The following is an 18,599-nucleotide window of genomic DNA, read 5'->3' on the forward strand; positions in this document are numbered from 1 at the left end:
ATGTTAAATGTCAAGAAAACAGAAATAAATTCTTCCCCTAAAGGAACTTTCGGTCATTTTTTGAGAGACCTGTACATGAATCTCATTTACATGAAACTTGAAAATAGAATAAAGGAGTATATGATCTAGTAGTAAGTGGTTTGGTGCTGATGATGAGAGCTGTTCCATTCAGAGGGTAGATGTCAGTGAGCCTTTTCTTAGGTGGAGAAAGCTTTGTGGGAGAGATATGTCTTGCATTATGTGTATAAGGAGATAGAAAATCTAGAGTGATAGGGGAAAGATGATGAACATTTCAAACCAAAGGGACAGCTAGACCAGATATGTATGGGACTATTTCCCTTTTTATATATGTCTCTCCTGACTGAAGAGAGCCAGAAACCAAGATTTATAGAGTACTCACTGTATGCCAGGTCCCATGGTAGGTGAGTTACTGATCTACTCTTTTAAAATCTTTGTAGCAACCCTAAGACATAAGTATTATAACCCCCATTTTGTAGATGAGGAATCTGAGGCTAATAGATATCAAATAATATATGAATAAGTGGCTTAGACATAATTTATGTCCATGTCTATATGATTCCAGAGATGAAGGTCTTTACTGCACTGAGTTAAACAGAGAAACCTTGGGGAATGTGGAGAGAACTCTTAAGCTGATAAATAATATGGTCTCAGTTGATGGAGGACTTTGAGAATAGTTTGATTTGTTTGCATGTAATTCTAAGAATAATGAAAAGTCTTCACATTCCTTATACCCAAAATACATTTAGAAGATTCTGTGGGTAATAAGAAAAGGTATTAAAATGAAAAGTAAAAACCTCTGTTCTTCTAGCCCCCATATTTCCTTTTTCAGTGATTACTTGTTTCTTGTGACCTTTCCAGAAATCTCCTATGCCTATTTATTTGTGTGTATGTGTTTGTGTGCATTCTTTTTTTCTTCCACAAAATAATTGCAGAATAAAGACTAGAACCCACTTTTCTTGATTCCTATGCCAGTATTTTTTTTTTCCTGATAAAAATCTAGATTGGTAAAATAAACTAGACAGAAGAGAGATTTAGATGTTTTGGGCTCATGTGAATGTCACTTATAGGGATCTGTCTTGAGCATTTAAGAATAAGACCAAATTTGACAAAATCAAATTTTATTTTAATTTTAGAATTGCTGGATCTTCTACTTTCAGCTCTTTAATTTTTCTTATTTGTATATCTTTAGGTATCAACATGGACAGAGCAATATCGAGCTGCAGCTCATCAGGACATCCCTGCTATGAACCAACTATCTGACTGGCTAATGAAAAACTTGCCAGATAATGACAATGAAGAAAATTTGATTCATGGAGATTATAAACTAGATAACATAGTTTTTCACCCTACAGAGGTACTGTAAGCCATATTTATAATAAACTAAATAGGTCTTAGCACTTCTGATTTAGGGCACAAGTACTAAGTAGATGTTCCCCTCAGAGCTCTGAAGGAGCCCAACACAACCTCATGGTTCCCTTACCTTCAGGACTCTCTTCACCACTCAAAACTTTTAGGAAGAGTCCTGCAGATTTTTGGGCATAGGTAGCTGCCCACCTTTAAGGCCAAGACTAACCCTCAGGATATCTGATTTACTACTTAAACAGGATTTGGTAATTTACATGTATGTCACTGTTTTCTTCAGAGAAGTTTTTCATCTACAGAAAATACTTATCTAGGTTCTTGCTCTTTTGGTTCATTTTCATTCCTTTCCTTATCTCATGAAGGATTTTTAATTTGGTTAATTAATTATAAGCTCAGAGGGGTGCCTGGGTGGCTTAGTTGGTTAAGCATCTGCCTTCAGCTCAGATCCTGATCCCAGGGTCCTAGGATCGAGCCCCACATCAGGCTTCCTGCTCAGCGGGGAGCCTGCATCTCCCTCTCTGCTGCTCCCCCTGCTTGTGTTCCTCTGTCAAATAAATAAGTAAAATCATTAAATATACATGTATATGTATAAGCTCAGAGATGACAGAATTCCAAAAATCTCTTTTGAGGTTTTGAAAGAATTATGAGATTAATGTGACCTTGCTCTGTGTAAATGTACACAGTGTAGTCTTTATAAAGGGTACAAACAATTCAAAACTGTAACCCTCCTTCACAGAACACAGATAGTGAGACCTGGGATTGGAGGAGTATGGTGGGATGCCATTGGACAAGATGCTTGGCCCTTAGAATTATGAAATTAATGTGAAAGATTTATAGTTCCTTGAATCCTACTTCTTAAAAGAGGTTTTTCTAGGTTCATTAATTTTCTCAGAATGCTAAGATGTTTTAGGGCAGGAAGAGCTGCTCTGAATTCATGTGCTAAGCTTCTGGGTTTCATGTTCTTTCCCTGTAAGAAGAGGACAGGAGAAAAATAGCATTATAAATTACATTGCTGCCATAATTCAAAGTAGTTTTATATCAAATCAAAGTTCAAACATAACATAAAGACAGGAACACATTCACCAGCAAGACAGAAAGCTTTTTATAAGGAAGTCAATTTAGGTATTAAAATTATATATATGTAATTATATATGTATGTGGGTAAACTTTTGTTAATGGTACTGATGAATTCTGAAATAACTTTGTTAAATACGGATTAGGAAGATTAAAGAATGCTAACTAAATAACCTGGAAAAATTTTAAAAGCTTATAGTTTAAAACCTAGCAGGATCAGGCCTATATTTGATCTGCATCATTTGAGTCATTAATATTTAGGAGCCTCTCTTTGAGTAAATAAGAGTTTTCTATGTGTTCTATGTACTTTTCTACTTGTTGCTTAAACAAGAAAGGAAAATTCAGACCTAGATCTCTTGAATTTTGTGTCATCAGCCAAAATGTTTAAATTTAGGATTAGTCACAATATGCTGAAAGTAATTAGAAAACCATTTCTTGGGGTGTCTGGGTGGCTCAGTGGGTTAAAGCTTCTGCCTTCAGCTCAGGTCATGGTCCCAGGGTCCTGGGATCAAGCCCTGCATTGGGCTCCCTGCTCAGCAGGGAGCCTGCTTCCTCCTCTCTCTCTCTGCCTGCCTCTCTGCCTGCTTGTGATCTCTGTCTGTCAAATAAATAAATAAATAAATAATCTTTTAAAAAAAAAAAAAAAAGAAAGAAAAAACCATTTCTCATAGAAGTAAAGTTGTCAAACAGGTGTCATCTTCCTTTAGAAAAGCAAAATATCCAATAGTTGGAAGAGCCGTTTTTTAAAAAAGAAACAACTGGTACAGGCAGAGCGTGAAGCTATTTAGCTGTAGTACTAATTTGTGACATACAGCATTATCTTTTAATGTATTAGGGTAATATGGTATCTGGTAAAATGTCTTCTACTTTCTATCCAATAAACCCATAATTAATGGTTAAATTTAATCAATTTCTGCCTCCTATAAATATTGTAGCTAATTTTTATGGAAATAACATATGATTGGCAGAGTACAAGTCAACCAGCATTGATTCATTACCAGCTATTTGCTTTGAAAGATAGGGTTGGAAAGGAACTACAGCTCTTAATGAGCTCAAAATACAAATGGAGAGAAAAAATAATTAGCTAACAGCAAAAAAACAATAGATACCTGAGTGCTAAAGTATGTCATACAAAGTAAACTACACGAGCAGTCAGAGGAAAGATACACTGTGGACTGGCATCAAAAGCTGTGAGATGTTAAATTTAATTTTAGTTAATAGTTTACCTTTTCTACCTCACTTTTAGTTTTTATTTATTTATTTTATTTAAATACCCCTTTCTTTTCTTTTTTTTTTTATTTAATTTTTTTATTTTTTCAGCATAACAGTATTCATTATTTTTGCACCACACCCAGTGCTCCATGCAATCCGTGCCCTCTACAATACCCACCACCTGGTGCCCCCAACCTCCCACCCCCCACCCCTTCAAAATTCTCAGATCGTTTTTCAGAGTCCATAGTCTCTCATGGTTCACCTCCCCTTCCAATTTCCCTCAACTCCCTTCTCCTCTCCATCTCCCCTTGTCCTCCATGTTATTTGTTATGCTCCACAAATAAGTGAAACCATATGATAATTGACTCTCTCTGCTTGACTTATTTCACTCAGCATAATCTCTTCCAGTCCCGTCCATGTTGCTACAAAACTTGGGTATTCATCCTTTCTTTTTTCTTTTTTTATTTTTTTTTTTTACAGCTTTATAAACATATATTTTTATCCCCAGGGGTACAGGTCTGTGAATCACCAGGTTTACACACTTCACAGCACTCACCATAGCACATATCCTCCCCAATATCCATAACCCCACCCCCCTCTCCCAACCCCCTCCCCCCATCAACCCTCAGTTTGTTTTGTGAGATTAAGAGTCACTTATGGTTTGTCTCCCTCCCAATCCCATCTTGTTTCATTTACTCTTCTCCTACCCCCTCAACCCCCCATGTTGCATCTCCTCTCCCTCATATCAGGGAGATCATATGATAGTTGTCTTTCTCCGATTGACTTATTTCGCTAAGCATGATACCCTCTAGTTCCATCCACGTCGTCGCAAATGGCAAGATTTCATTTCTTTTGATGGCTGCATAGTATTCCATTGTGTATATATATCTTCTTTATCCATTCATCTGTTGATGGACATCTAGGTTCCTTCCATAGTTTGGCTATTGTCGACATTGCTGCTATAAACCTTCGGGTGCACGTGCCCCTTCGGATCACTACGTTTGTATCTTTAGGGTAAATACCCAGCAGTGCAATTGCTGGGTCATAGAGTAGTTCTATTTTCAACATTTTGAGGAACCTCCATGCTGTTTTCCAGAGTGGTTGCACCAACTTGCATTCCCACCAACAGTGTAGGAGGGTTCCCCTTTCTCCGCATCCTCGCCAGCATCTGTCATTTCCTGACTTGTTAATTTTAGCCATTCTGACTGGTGTGAGGTGATATCTCATTGTGGTTTTGATTTGTATTTCCCTGATGCCGAGTGATATGGAGCACTTTTTCATGTGTCTGTTGGCCATCTGGATGTCTTCTTTGCAGAAATGTCTGTTCATGTCCTCTGCCCATTTCTTGATTGGATTATTTGTTCTTTGGGTGCTGAGTTTGCTAAGTTCTTTATAGATTTTGGACACTAGCCCTTTATCTGATATGTCATTTGCAAATATCTTCTCCCATTCTGTCAGTTGTCTTTTGGTTTTGTTCACTGTTTCCTTTGCTGTGCAAAAGCTTTTGATCTTGATGAAATCCCAATAGTTCATTTTTGCCCTTGCTTCCCTTGCCTTTGGCGATGTTCCTAGGAAGATGTTGCTGCGGCTAAGGTTGAAGAGGTTGCTGCCTGTGTTCTCCTCAAGGATTTTGATGGATTCCTTTCTCACATTGAGATCCTTCATCCATTTTGAGTCTATTTTCGTGTGTGGTGTAGGGAAATGATCCAATTTCATTTTTCTGCATGTGGCTGTCCAATTTTCCCAACACCATTTATTGAAGAGGCTGTCTTTTTTCCATTGGACATTCTTTCCTGCTTTGTCGAAGATGAGTTGACCATAGAGTTGAGGGTCTATTTCTGGGCTCTCTGTTCTGTTCCATTGATCTATGTGTCTGTTTTTGTGCCAGTACCATGCTGTCTTGAGGATGACAGCTTTGTAATCGAGCTTGAAGTCCGGAATTGTGATGCCACCAACTTTGGCTTTCTTTTTCAATATTCCTTTGGCTATTCGAGGTCTTTTCTGGTTCCATATAAATTTTAGGATTATTTGTTCCATTTCTTTGAAAAAAATGGATGGTACTTTGATAGGAATTGCATTAAATGTGTAGATTGCTTTAGATAGCATAGACATTTTCACAGTATTTATTCTTCCAATCCAGGAGCATGGAACATTTTTCCATTTCTTTGTATCTTCCTCAATTTCTTTCATGAGTACTTTATAGTTTTCTGTGTATAGATTCTTAGTCTCTTTGGTTAGGTTTATTCCTAGGTATCTTATAGTTTTGGGTGCAATTGTAAATGGGATGGACTCCTTAATTTCTCTTTCTTCTGTCTTGTTGTTGGTGTAGAGAAATGCAACTGATTTCTGTGCATTGATTTTATATCCTGACACTTTACTGAATTCCTGTACAAGTTCTAGCAGTTTTGGAGTGGAGTCTTTTGGGTTTTCCACATAGAGTATCATATCATCTGCGAAGAGTGATAGTTTGACTTCTTCTTTGCCGATTTGGATGCCTTTAATTTCCTTTTGTTGTCTGATTGCTGAGGCTAGGACTTCTAGTACTATGTTGAATAGCAGTGGTGATAATGGACATCCCTGCCGTGTTCCTGACCTTAGCGGAAAAGCTTTCAGTTTTTCTCCATTGAGAATGATATTTGCGATGGGTTTATTCCTATTTTTTTAATTGACTGTACTTTTGTATTGAGTTATAGGAGTTCTTTATCTATTTTGGCTATTAACCCCGTACTCGATATATGATTTGCAGATACATTGTCCCATTCAGGAGTTTGCCTTTTTATTTTATTGATGGTTTCCTTTGCTGTGCAAAAGGTTTTTAGTTTGATGTAGTCCCTTTTGTTTATATTTGCTTTTGTTCCCATTGCCTTGGGAATCAGTTACCAAAAAAAAAAAAAAAAGTACTGCCAAGAAGAATGTCAAGGAGCCTACCACCCATGTTTTCTTCTAGGAATTCTGTGGTTTCTGGTCTTGTATTCAAGTCTTTAATTCAGTTTGAGTTAATTTATGCATGGCATAAGATAACGGTATAGTTTCATTTTTTTTTTTTTTTTTTTTTGCATGTGGCTGTCCGGTTTTCCCAATACCCTTTATTAAAGAAACTGTCTTTTCCCCATTGTATATTCTTGCTTCCTTTGTCATAAATTAATCGGCCATATACATGTGGGGTTTTTTCCTGGGCTCTTTATTCTGTTCCATTTATCCTTATGTCTGTTTTTGTGCCACTGTTTTGATTATTATAACATTATATAATTTGAAATCAGGAAGTGTGATGCTTCCAACTTTATTCTTTCCCAAGATTGCTTTAGCTCTTTGGGATCTTATGTGGTTCCATAAAATTTTAGGATTCTTTGTTCTATTTCTGTGAAAAATGTCATTGGAATTTTGATAGGAATCCCATTGAATCTATAGATTGCTTTGAATAATATGGATATCTTAACAATATTAATTCTTCAAATCCATGAGCCTGGAATATCTTTCCATTTGTGTGTTCTTCAATTTATTTCATCGGTGTCTTATAGTTTTCATACAGGTTTTTTACCTGCTTGTGAAATTTATTCCTAGGTATTTTATTCTTTTTGGTGCAATCGTAAATGTAATTTTCTAAATTTCTCTGATAGTTTGTTGTTACAGTATTAAAAACATAATATTGGGGGCGCCTGGGTGGCTCAGTGGGTTGGGCCGCTGCCTTCGGCTCAGGTCATGATCTCAGGGTCCTGGGATCGAGCCCCGCATCGGGCTCTCTGCTCAGCGGGGAGCCTGCTTCCTCCTCTCTGTCTGCCTGCCTCTCTGCCTGCTTGTGAGCTCTCTCTGTCAAATAAATAAATAAATAAATAAAATCTTTAAAAAAAAACCATAATATTGTATGTTGATTTTGTATCCTGCAACTTTGCTGAGTTTGTTTATTCTAATGTTTTTTTTTTTTTGTAAAGTCTTACAGCATTTTCTATATAAAAAGTCCTGTTGTTCACAAATAATGACACTTTCACTTCTTCTTTTCCAATTTAGATGCTTTTTAATTTCTTTTTCTTGCCTAATTGCTCTAGACTTCCAATACTGTGTTGAATAAAAGGGGCAAGAGTGGGTATCCTTGTCTTGTTCCTAATTGTTAAAGGAAGTTTTCAGCATTTTACCATTGAGTATGTTTGCTGTGGGCTTGTTACATATGGGCCTTTATTTTGAGGTACATTCACCATAATGACTTTTTTGAGAGTTTTTATTATAAATGGAAGTTGGATTTTTTCAAATGTTTTTTCTGCATCTATTTAGATGATTAAATGATGATTTTCTTGATGTGGCATATAACATTGGTTTATTTGCAAGTGTCAAACTATCCTTGCATCCCTGGATTAAATCCTGCTCAATCATAATGTATGACCTTTTTAATGTACTGTTGAATTTAATTTACTAATATTTTGTGGAGGATTTTTTCATCTGTGTTCATCAGGGATATTGGCCTGTAATTTTCCTTTTTGTATGTGTGGTGTCTTATCTGTTTTTGGTATTAGGGTAATGCTGGCTTTATAAAATGAGTATGGGGGATACCTACCTGACTTAGTTGGAGGTGCATGAGACAATCTTGGAATCCTGAGTTTGAGCCCCACATTGGGTGTACAGATCACTTTAATTTTTAAAAAATAATACTAAGTAAGTAAATAAGATTTGAAAGTATTCCCTCCTCTTCAGTTTTTTTGGAAGAGTTTTGAAGGATAGATATTTAAATCTTATTTGAATGTTTGATAGAATTCACCAGCGAAACTGTCTGGTCCTGGACTCCTATGTCTGCAATTCTGTTTCCTTCCCTAATTTTTGGTCATTATTTCTTCAAATAAGTTTTCTATCCCTATTTCTCTTTTCTCCTTCTGGGACCACTGTAATACAACTGTCATTGCACTTGATGTTGTTTCGTAGGTCCCTTAAGATATCGTCACTTTAAAAAAATTATTTTTTCTGTTTTGTTTTGGGCTTCTATTTTATTTTGTGCTTCACTATCCCATCTTCTAGGTCACTGATCTTTTCTTCTGCTTCATCTAGTTTGTTGTTGAACCCCTCTTGTGCATTTTTTCAGTTCATTTATTGCATTCTTCAGCTTTGTGACTTCTGTTCAGTACTTCCTTATATTTTCCCTCTTTGTTGACATTCTTGCTATGTTCACCTATTCTTCTTAGATCAGTGAGCATCTTTATGACCATTACTTTGAACTCTTTATTAGGTAAATTACTTAATGGAATTTTATCTTGTTTTCTTATTTGGAACATATTCCTTTTTCATTATTTTGCTTCATTCTCTGTCTTTGTTTCATCTTCTTTTAAAGATTTGTTTATTTACTTGAGAGGAGGGAAGGGAGAGAGAAAGAGAGAATCTCAAGCAGGCTCCCTGCTGAGCATGGAGCCCAACACAGGGCTCAATCTCACAACCCAGAAATCATGACCTAAGCAGAAATCGAGAGTCAGAAGTTTAACTGACTGAGACACTCAGGCACCACTGTCTTTGTTTCTGTGTATTAAGCATAACTACTATCCCTCCCAGTCTTAAAGGAGTGGTCACAGGAACATGGGATGTGTTTCACTCCGCTGTCTGTGCAGTGTCCTGGGGGCAGTAGCCTAGCCATGACTGCCTCTCTCATTATTTCAGCCCCATGGGGCCGAGAAATGCAAGCCCCCTGGCCACCAGAGCCTATATTCAAGGGGTGTCGCTTGTGTGAACAGCTTTGGCAGGGCCATAAAGGAGGGATGGGCCAGGATAATACTATCCACTGGATATACTGGGATGAAGCTTCAAGGGAGTACCTTGCTAGGTAGCCCACTTGCTGAGTTCAGTGAAGCAGGGCCATGTGGTAGCACAGGGTCAGAGCATGCCTGTCTGCTGGGTTTAGCAATGTGGGGCCACAGAGCAAGCAGCACTAGTAAGGTAGAGGGAGAGGGCAAAAATGGCACCTGCCAGCATCTCCATCTCCAGAGAGAGTTCAAATAGATCCCAGCCACTCCAGCAGACGCTTTAAGATTGGCCAATGAATCTCCTTTATATAAGGTCCAAGTTCTTTTCAACCTGCTGCTTTTGTTGGGTCTCAAGATGGGTAAATCTATCCATGAGCCCTTTAAGAGTGGAGTCTGTTTCCTAGAGCCTTTTGGTTTTCCTGGATGTGAATCCTTTTGGTTTTCAAAGCCAGACATTTTGGGGGCTCTTCTCTCTGGTGCAGATCCCAAGGATGGGAGTACCTGATATGGGGCTTAAACCCCTTGCTTCTCTGGGATATAGTCCATATTTATGTGATTCCCTCCTGCTTGCGGGTTGCCACACTGGAGGGTAGGATTTTTGGTGAGACTTCATCTCTACCTCTCCTACCCATCTTGCTGTAACCTGTTTTGTTGTTGTTTTTTTTTAAGATTTTATTTTATTTTATCTTATGAAGATTTTATTTATTTTGACAGGGAGAGACACAGTGAGAGAGGGAGCACAAGCAGAGGGATGGGGAGAAGTAGGCTTCACGCTGAGCCAGGAGCCCGATGCAGGGCTTGAACCCAGGGCCCTAGGATCATGACCTGAGCCGAAGGCAGATGCTTAGCCACTGAGCCACCCAGGCACCCTTTAAGATTTTATTTTTAAGTAATCTATACACCCAGGGTGGGCCTTGAACTCACAACCCCAACATCAAGAGTTGCATTCTCTGTTGACTGAGCTAGCCAGGTGCCCTTGATATAGTCCTTTCTGTCCTTTATTGTGGAGGAGCTGTTCAGGTCCTTTTCAGATCATTTTCAGAGAAAGTTGTTCTATATGGAGCTGAAGATTTAGTGTATCTGTGGAAGTAGATGAGTTCAGTGTCTTCCTATGCTACCATTTGAACCACTCATTTTAACTTTTTTTTTTTTAAAGATTTTATTTATTTATTTGACAGAGAGAGATCACAAGTAGACAGAGAGGCAGGCAGAGAGACGGAGGGAAGCAGGCTCCCCGCTGAGCAGAGAGCCCGATGTGGGACTCAATTCCAGGACCTTGAGATCACGACCTGAGCCGAAGGCAGCGGCTTAAACCACTGAGCCACCCAGGTGCCCTCATTTTAACTTTTTATTTTAAAATAGTTATATACTTGTAAGAAGTTGTAAAAAAAAAAAAAAAGTATAAAGGGGTCTTGTATACCTATCATCCTAATTCCCCAAATGGATCTCACACAACTATAAAATTATCAAAGCCAGGAAACTGGCGTTGTGTGCCTTTTAGGTTGGATAAAGAAATACCAAAATTTCAGGGTTGTTGGGAAGCTAAAGTGAAGTAATCAATGTGGAGCAAGTAGCTGGTATCTGGCATAGCTGTGCTGAACTTGTTTCAGTTTTCTTCTTCTTTTTCTTTATTTTCTCCTCTGTTTTCAATTTTACTTTTTTTGAAGATTGCCTATCAAGCTCTGTTCTTCATAAAACTATTAAGGTAGAAGTAAATATTTCATAATATGTACTAAGACTTAAACAGTAGTTGTAAGGGATCAAATTATAGGAGACTTTTAAGTTGTACATTTCTGTAACAAATAAGGTTTGAGGTTTTATTATTTTGTGGGTTTTTTTTTTCAAAGAATAGCATGTTTTATTTTTATCATCAGAAAACACAAGAAGGAAGACAAAAACAAACTTAAATGATAAACCTTCCAGGAATGTGTGTGGTAAGCCAGTAAAGGATTACTAAAGGGTATGGCAATAGGAGAGCACATTACTCAGTTTTGTAATCCGTATTTTCCAGTTACTTGTACATAAAGTATTTGAAGTATGTTTGAGTGAGTATTTCCATAATACAACATGCTTACTGCAATGTTTAAAAGAAATCCAGCCTTCCTGAAAAATATTGTTAATTTTCTTTTTTTTTTTTTCAAAGATTTTGTTTATTTGACAGAGAGAGATCACAAGTAGGAAGAGAAGAGAGAGAGAGAGGGAAGCAGGCTCCCTGCTGAGCAGAGAGCCCGATGCGGGGCTCAATCCAAGGACCCTGAGATCATGACCTGAGCCAAAGGCAGAGGCTTAACCCACTGAGCCACCCAGGCGCCCCAGTATTGTTAATTTTCTAAACATAAATCTTACCCATCTGGCAAAGAAATGTTTAAAAAGTTTAATGTGCATTTCAACTTGAAAAACAAATTTATTTAATTAGAAACAGATAAACCTAGAGACAATTCATCTGCATTCATTAATTAGTAGTCAGATGTATTTAAGATAATAAATACATGTAATCTGGTTATTCTGAAGTCATCTATCTTGCAGCCTTTTATACATTAACTTGTGAAGAAAAAAGATTTGGTATGCAAACAAAACTTGTATTTTTAATGGCTCTTCTTTTTTATTTCCCTCATTATCTCTTAAATGTTAGTGTAGGTGGGCAGAAGCATAGTTACAACACCACTACACCAGCCTTGCAAAAAATACTAAAGGGGAAACTGTAAGCAAAAAGAGAGCCCCAGTGTAACAGACCAGAAAGGAACAGAGACAGTCTACTGAAAGAGGGACTTTATAACTAATACAATGACACTAAATTCATCTCTTTCAGTAGTTCTTTTGAATCTAAATGGGCTAAATGATCCAATCAAAAGACACAGGGTATCAGATTGGATGGCAAGACACATCCATATGCTGTCTGCAACAGACTCTTCTTAGACCCAAAGACACCTCCAGATTGAAACTGAGGGCTTGAAAAACCATGTATCATGCTAATGGACATCAAAAGAAAGCTGGGGTAACAATCATCATATCAGAAAAATTTAGATTTGGAGCACCTGGGTGGCTCAGTGGGTTAAGCTGCTGCCTTCAGCTCAGGTCATGATCTCAGGGTCCTGGGATCGAGTTCCGCATCGGGCTCTCTGCTCAATAGGGAGCCTGCTTCCCTCTCTCTCTCTCTCTGCCTGCCTCTCTGTCTACTTGTGATCTCTCTCTGTCAAATAAATAAAATCTTAAAAAAAAAATTAGATTTAAACCAAAGAATGTAGGGGCACCTGGTGGCTCAGTGGGTTAAAGCCTCTGCCTTCAGCTCAGGTCATGATCTCAGGGTCCTGGGATTGAGCCCCACATCAGGCTCTCTGCTCAGCAGTCTGCTAGGGCACCCCTACTCTTTCTGTGATTCCAGAGATATCCTGAGGTCACACTGTCCCACCTAGAATTCTGTCCCACTTCACCACTTGAGCAGCTCTCAGGCAGGGACATCTCTCACTGGAGCAGATTTCTAAAGGTTCCAATTTTGCTCAGGGGCTATATCACTTTCCTGTAACTGGCCTGCAGAGGCTCCCTCCCCCTGCCATTTATCTTCCAATATATCTCCTCAGATTCACTTCTCCACACCTCCTACCTTGCAAAAAGTGGTCACTTTTCTATTTGTAGAATTCCAGCTTCCCCACCGCCTCCCGCCTGCCTCTCTGCCTACTTGTGATCTCTATCTGTCAAATGAATAAATAAAATCTTTAAAAAAAAAAAAACACAAAGAATGTAATAAGAGATGAGGAAGGAGATACTATGTCATACTTAAAGGGTCTATCCAACAAGAAGATCTAATAATTGCAAATATTTTTGCCCCTAAAGTGGAAGCAGCCAATTATATAAGCCAATTAAGAACAAAATTAAAGAAACACGTGGATAATAATACATTAATAGTGGGGGGACTTCAATACCCTACTCACAACAATGGACAGATCATCTAAGCAGAAGATGAACAAGGAAACAAGGACTAAGAATGACACGCTGGACCAGATGGACTTCACAGATATATACAGAGCATTCTATCCTAAAGCAACAGAATACATATTCTTCTCAAGTGCACATGGAACATTCTCCAGAGTGGATCACATACTTGGTCACAAATCAGGTCTCAACTGATACCAAAAGATTGGGATCATCCCCTGCATATTTTCAGACCACAGTGCTTTGAGACTTGACCTCAATCACAAAAGGAAATCGGGAAGGAAGTCAAACACTTGGAGGTTGAAGAGCATCCTACTGAAGAATGAAAGGGTCAGCCAGGAAGTTACAGAAGAATTTTTAAAAATTATGGAAACAAATGAAAACACAACTGTTCAAAACCTTTGTGATACAGCAAAGGCAGTCCTAAGAGGGAAGTACATAGCAATACAAGCCTTTCTCAAAAACTTAGAAAAGTCTCAAATACACAAGCTAAAGTTACACTGTAAGGAGCTGGAGAAAGAACAACAGCTCTTCCCCTGGGAAACGAAGTAGGAGAAGAGAATTAATAAAGATTAGAGCAGAAGTCAATGAAGTAGAAACTAAAAGAACAGTAAAACAGATCAATGAAACTAGAAGCTGGTTCTTCAAAAGAGTTAATAAGATCGATAAACCCTTGGCCAGACTTATCAAAAAGAAAATAAATCATATAAGTAAATTAAATATGTAAATAATTTAAAAATCCTGAATGAAAGAGGAGAGATCACAGTCAACACCAAGGAAATACAAACAATCTTAAGAACATATTATGAGCAGAAGCTTTTTATCTTTATGAAGTCCCAGAAGTTCATTTTTGCTTTTGTTTCCCTTGCCTTTGGAGATGTGTCTTGAAAGAAGTTGCTGTGGCCAATGTCAAAGAGGTTACTACCTCTCCTCTAGAATTTTGATGGATTTCTGTCTCACATTGAGACATTGAGGTCTTCCATTTAGAGTTTATCTTTGTGTATGATTTAAGAGAATGGTCAGGTTTCATTCTTCTGTATATAGCTGTCCAATTTTCCCAGCACCGTTTATTGAAGAGACTGTCTTTTTCCCATTGGATATTTTTTCCTACTTTGTTGAAGATTAGTTGACCATAGAGTTGAGGGTCCATATCTGGGCTTTCTGTTTTGTTCCATTGATCTATCTGTCTGTTTTTGTGCCAGTACTGTGCTGTCTTGATGATCACAGCTTTATAATATAGCTTGAAATCAGGCAAGTTGGTAGGGCCACTTTGGAAAACAGTATGGAGGTTCCTCAAAAAGTTAAAAATAGAGTTACCCTATGACCCAGCAATTCAATTGTAGATGCTTAAGCAACGAGCCACCCAGGTGTCCTGAGAGCAAACTTTAAAACTGTGCATGACATGACATAGATGCTTAAATTATAAGTAATTATTAGAATTTCTTCTTTACCACAGTTAACCCTCAGTTGAGCAGTTTCAGCTGCTTTAGTTTCCTCTCATTAGCAGAGATACTAGTGGTATGTAAAGTGAAATGCAGGATAACTGATGGCCAATAATGGAACCAGCAGACTTGGCTCTACATATTCCAGACTAATTAGCTATTTGTTAATTAAGATGTGCCATTGCAGGTAAAGACTATAAACTCTGTAAACTAAGATTTGCTTTTGAGAGAGAATAGGATTTCACTTATTTCCCTGTTTTCGTTTTGTATTAAATATGTTAAAACCTTTTTATTTTTAATTGCAGTCTCGAGTTATAGCTATACTGGATTGGGAGCTTTCAACTATTGGTCATCCTTTGTCAGACTTAGCTCATCTCTCCCTATTCTACTTTTGGCCAAGGACTGTTCCAAAGATAAATCAAAATTCTTACTTTCAAGAAAATATAGGTATGAAACCGTAATGTTGCCTAAATTGCTATTAATATAAAATTATATTTATTCTTCATAATTAAAAGGTAAGATTATATTGCCATTTTAGATACGTAGCTTTTATTTGTTTCTTGAAATGTTTCTTTTTTTTTTTTAAAGACTTTATTTGAGAGAGAGAAAGAATGCATGTGCACGAGCAGGGGGAGGGACAGAGGGAGAGGGAGAAACAGGGCTCCTGCTAAGCAAAGAGACCAACTCAGGACTTGATCCAGGACCCTGGGATCATTACCTGAGCTGAAGGCAGATGGTTAACTGACTGAGCCACCCAGGCACTCCTCTGAAATGTTTCTAATTCATTTTATTCTTGATTTTTCTGAACAACAGCTTTTACTTTTAGTAATTATGATAAAATATAGCCATATATATATATATATATACATATATATATATATATATAATTCTTTTAGAAAACAACATTCAGAACATGTTTGTTATGTGTATCAGTTTTATGTACACATGTAGTATTATTCCTTTGAAACATTCACCATGATATCTTTATTAAATTTTATAGTATGTGCTGTTTTTTTTATAGGGATACCATCAATAGAAGAACTGATTTCAATATATTGCCGCTGCAGGGGAATTGATTCTATTCTTCCTAACTGGAATTTCTTTCTTGCCCTTGCATATTTTAAAATGGCTGGAATAGCACAGGTAATTGATTGGTCTCAATTTATGTTTTACCACTATTTACTAATGTACTATTCATGATATTTTCTGGTCTTCAGGAGTTTTATGTTGTTTTTCCTTAGATCATTTTGCTTTGGATAATGACAAATACCAGGCCTGGGTGAATATGAATCCAGACTTTACAGAATAGGAATTTGGCAGAGGCAAAAAATTGAGTAGCAAAATGTGTTATCATTTTTTGGTATGATAAACTTAATAGTGGAAGGAAGAAAGAAAGAAATAAAGATAAAAAGAGAAAAGCGTATGAAGATTTGTTATTTCCTGAATATCCAATTTAAGAAAGAGCTAAAATCTTTTAATAATGTCTGCTCCAAACTATAAAACCATTTATTAACCAGTACTGATGATGAGGAAAGAAATACTTTTTCATGTCCCAAAGTCTAGCACTGTACCTAGATTATAGTAGCCTCTTAATATATATTTTTGAGAGAATAGATGAGTAAAATTTTCCGTTTTCAAACAATGTTAGAATCACACAAATTACGTGACTAATTTTAAGAGGAAATTGAGCATAAATTCAGTTTTTTAAAATCTAAAATATATTCTTTTCTTCTTCTTTTTTTTTTTTTTAGCAGGGGAGGGGCAGAGGGAGAGGGAGAAAAAGCATCTTAGGCAGGCTCTACTCCCAACACAGAGCCTGCCCTAGGGCTCAATCTCACAATCCTAACTAAGATCATGGCGTGAGCCAAAATCAAAATTCCAGTGCTTAACCCAGGTGCCCCTAAAGTGTATTCTTCTTTATACTGATTTAGTTTACATGTGCTTTGAACCTCGGGAGTTTATTTAAGAAATTGAGATGCTTCATCAGTGACAAAGGGCTAGGGCTTGGAAGAATGAGTCAGTAAGAGATTTAGAAACCAAAAAGAATGTAAAAAGGATTAAGGTGTTTTTTCCTTGTCTTCTGAGTCCATGCTATCCATGACCAATTGAAATGTCTTCTGGATATAGTTGTGTTACATCTCATCCTGTATTTTAGAATCACGTTAATCGTGTTGGTTGGATGGGTTCCTCAAAAGAGGGTTCATGGTATGTTTTTTATATTTGTCAGTTTCCACAAATCAGATACCAAATGGGCTTTGAACTTAAAATGGATTTTCATTTCAAACAAAAGTTTTACTTGCATTATGCTAAAATTAATATGTATGTGATAGACTATATGTGGTAACAGGGATGATCATAAACATTGCATTCTAACTACAAATATGAAATTGGAAATGATGGAAGGAGTGTTAGAGTGTCTTATTGCATAAAGAATTACATGAAGAAATACAACTAATGAAATTCAGTGGATTGTGTTAGGGTGGGACAAGTAAGGGAGAGGAGAGTGTTGTGTTGAAAGCACAGAACACAGAGCAGAAAGAAAAACTAATTAGCATTCAACTAACCCTTTTCAAGGAGACAGTTAACTAAATTCGGACTCCAAAAAAATGAGAGAAAATATTCTTAGAGATCATATCTGTGTCTTCTCTTCCATTTTATAGTTTTTAATTTTATTTTGGCTTATTTAGATTTTCCCCCACTAAAACAGAACAGTGATCTTTAAAGGTGGTATAAGGTGATGCCAGTTTGACATCTTTGTTAACTCCTGAGTTCATTTCAAATTTGATTTGATTTACAGTTAAAGTTCTGTTAGGATGAGAGTGTGTTAAGCAAATGATGCATGTCTAACTCTTTAATTTAGGGTGGTATAATTATCCCTATATGTAAATATATAGAATTGATGGTCTGATTTATGTCTTGATACCTTGTGAGGTTAGTGACTCACATAGCTGGGAAACTGGAGAGACTGGATAGCTGAAGAACGGTTTTCAATCAATCTTTTTTTTTTTTTTAAAGATTTTATTTATTTATTTGACAGAGAGAAATCACAAGTAAGCAGAGAGGCAGGCAGAGAGAGAGAGGAGGAAGCAGGCTCCCTGCTGAGCAGAAAGCCCGATGTGGGGCTCGAACCCAGGACCTGGGATCATGACCTGAGCCGAAGGCAGCGGCCCAACCCACTGAGCCACCCAGGCGCCCCGGTTTTCAATCAATCTTAATTGCTCTATGTTTATTTATAGGGAGTATATAGTAGATATCTTCTGGGAAATAATGCATCTGAGAATAGCTTTCGGTTTGCCAAGATTGTGCAGCCTCTGGCAGAAACTGGATTACAACTTTCGAAAAGGTAAGCAAAATCAATTCCTTGGCTAATTCAAATTAGAGCCTTTATTAGATATATGAAGGTTGTAAACTTCAGGGGGATAGGGACTGTTTCTATTGCTTATACCAGGATTATTGCTGCCAATCACATCAGTTTTTTGGTAACATCTTATATGCCTGAAAATAAAATAACGCAGATTCATGATTAAAAGTATTTTTTTGCCAACTTTAGCATATAAACTTTCAAGGAAATAGATAAAACTCTCAAATGCTTCTTTCTAATATTTATATTACTTACATATTCCTATTCAAAATTACACCCTATAAAAGATGATTTATTAACTTTAGAAGTATTGCTCTCTTCCATCATATTTCATGAAATTTTACTCAATCACTCCATAAATGTCTTTGAAATCCATATCTCAATCAGTGGAGCACTTTTTGAGGCATCTAATTCTCTTCCCAACTACACACTGCCATCTGAGTGATGTGATATAATAGCACTTACTGAATCCATTGATGATGC

The 18,599-nt window shown here is 37.2% G+C and overlaps 1 protein-coding gene across 1 annotated transcript in view; it reads left to right on the plus strand.

Moving 5' to 3' along the window:
- ACAD11 (acyl-CoA dehydrogenase family member 11) overlaps positions 1–18,599 on the plus strand; it is an 88,987-nt gene that overhangs the window by 8,635 nt on the left and 61,753 nt on the right. Inside the window, exons 5-8 of the mRNA XM_047736980.1 lie at positions 1,211–1,375; positions 15,061–15,202; positions 15,777–15,898; positions 17,992–18,098. Of these exons, the coding sequence (XP_047592936.1) occupies positions 1,211–1,375; positions 15,061–15,202; positions 15,777–15,898; positions 17,992–18,098 (536 nt within the window). The remainder of the gene's footprint in view (positions 1–1,210; positions 1,376–15,060; positions 15,203–15,776; positions 15,899–17,991; positions 18,099–18,599) is intronic.

This window comes from Lutra lutra, chromosome 1 (genome assembly GCF_902655055.1).
Source record: "Lutra lutra chromosome 1, mLutLut1.2, whole genome shotgun sequence".
Taxonomy (NCBI): Eukaryota; Metazoa; Chordata; class Mammalia; order Carnivora; family Mustelidae; genus Lutra; species Lutra lutra.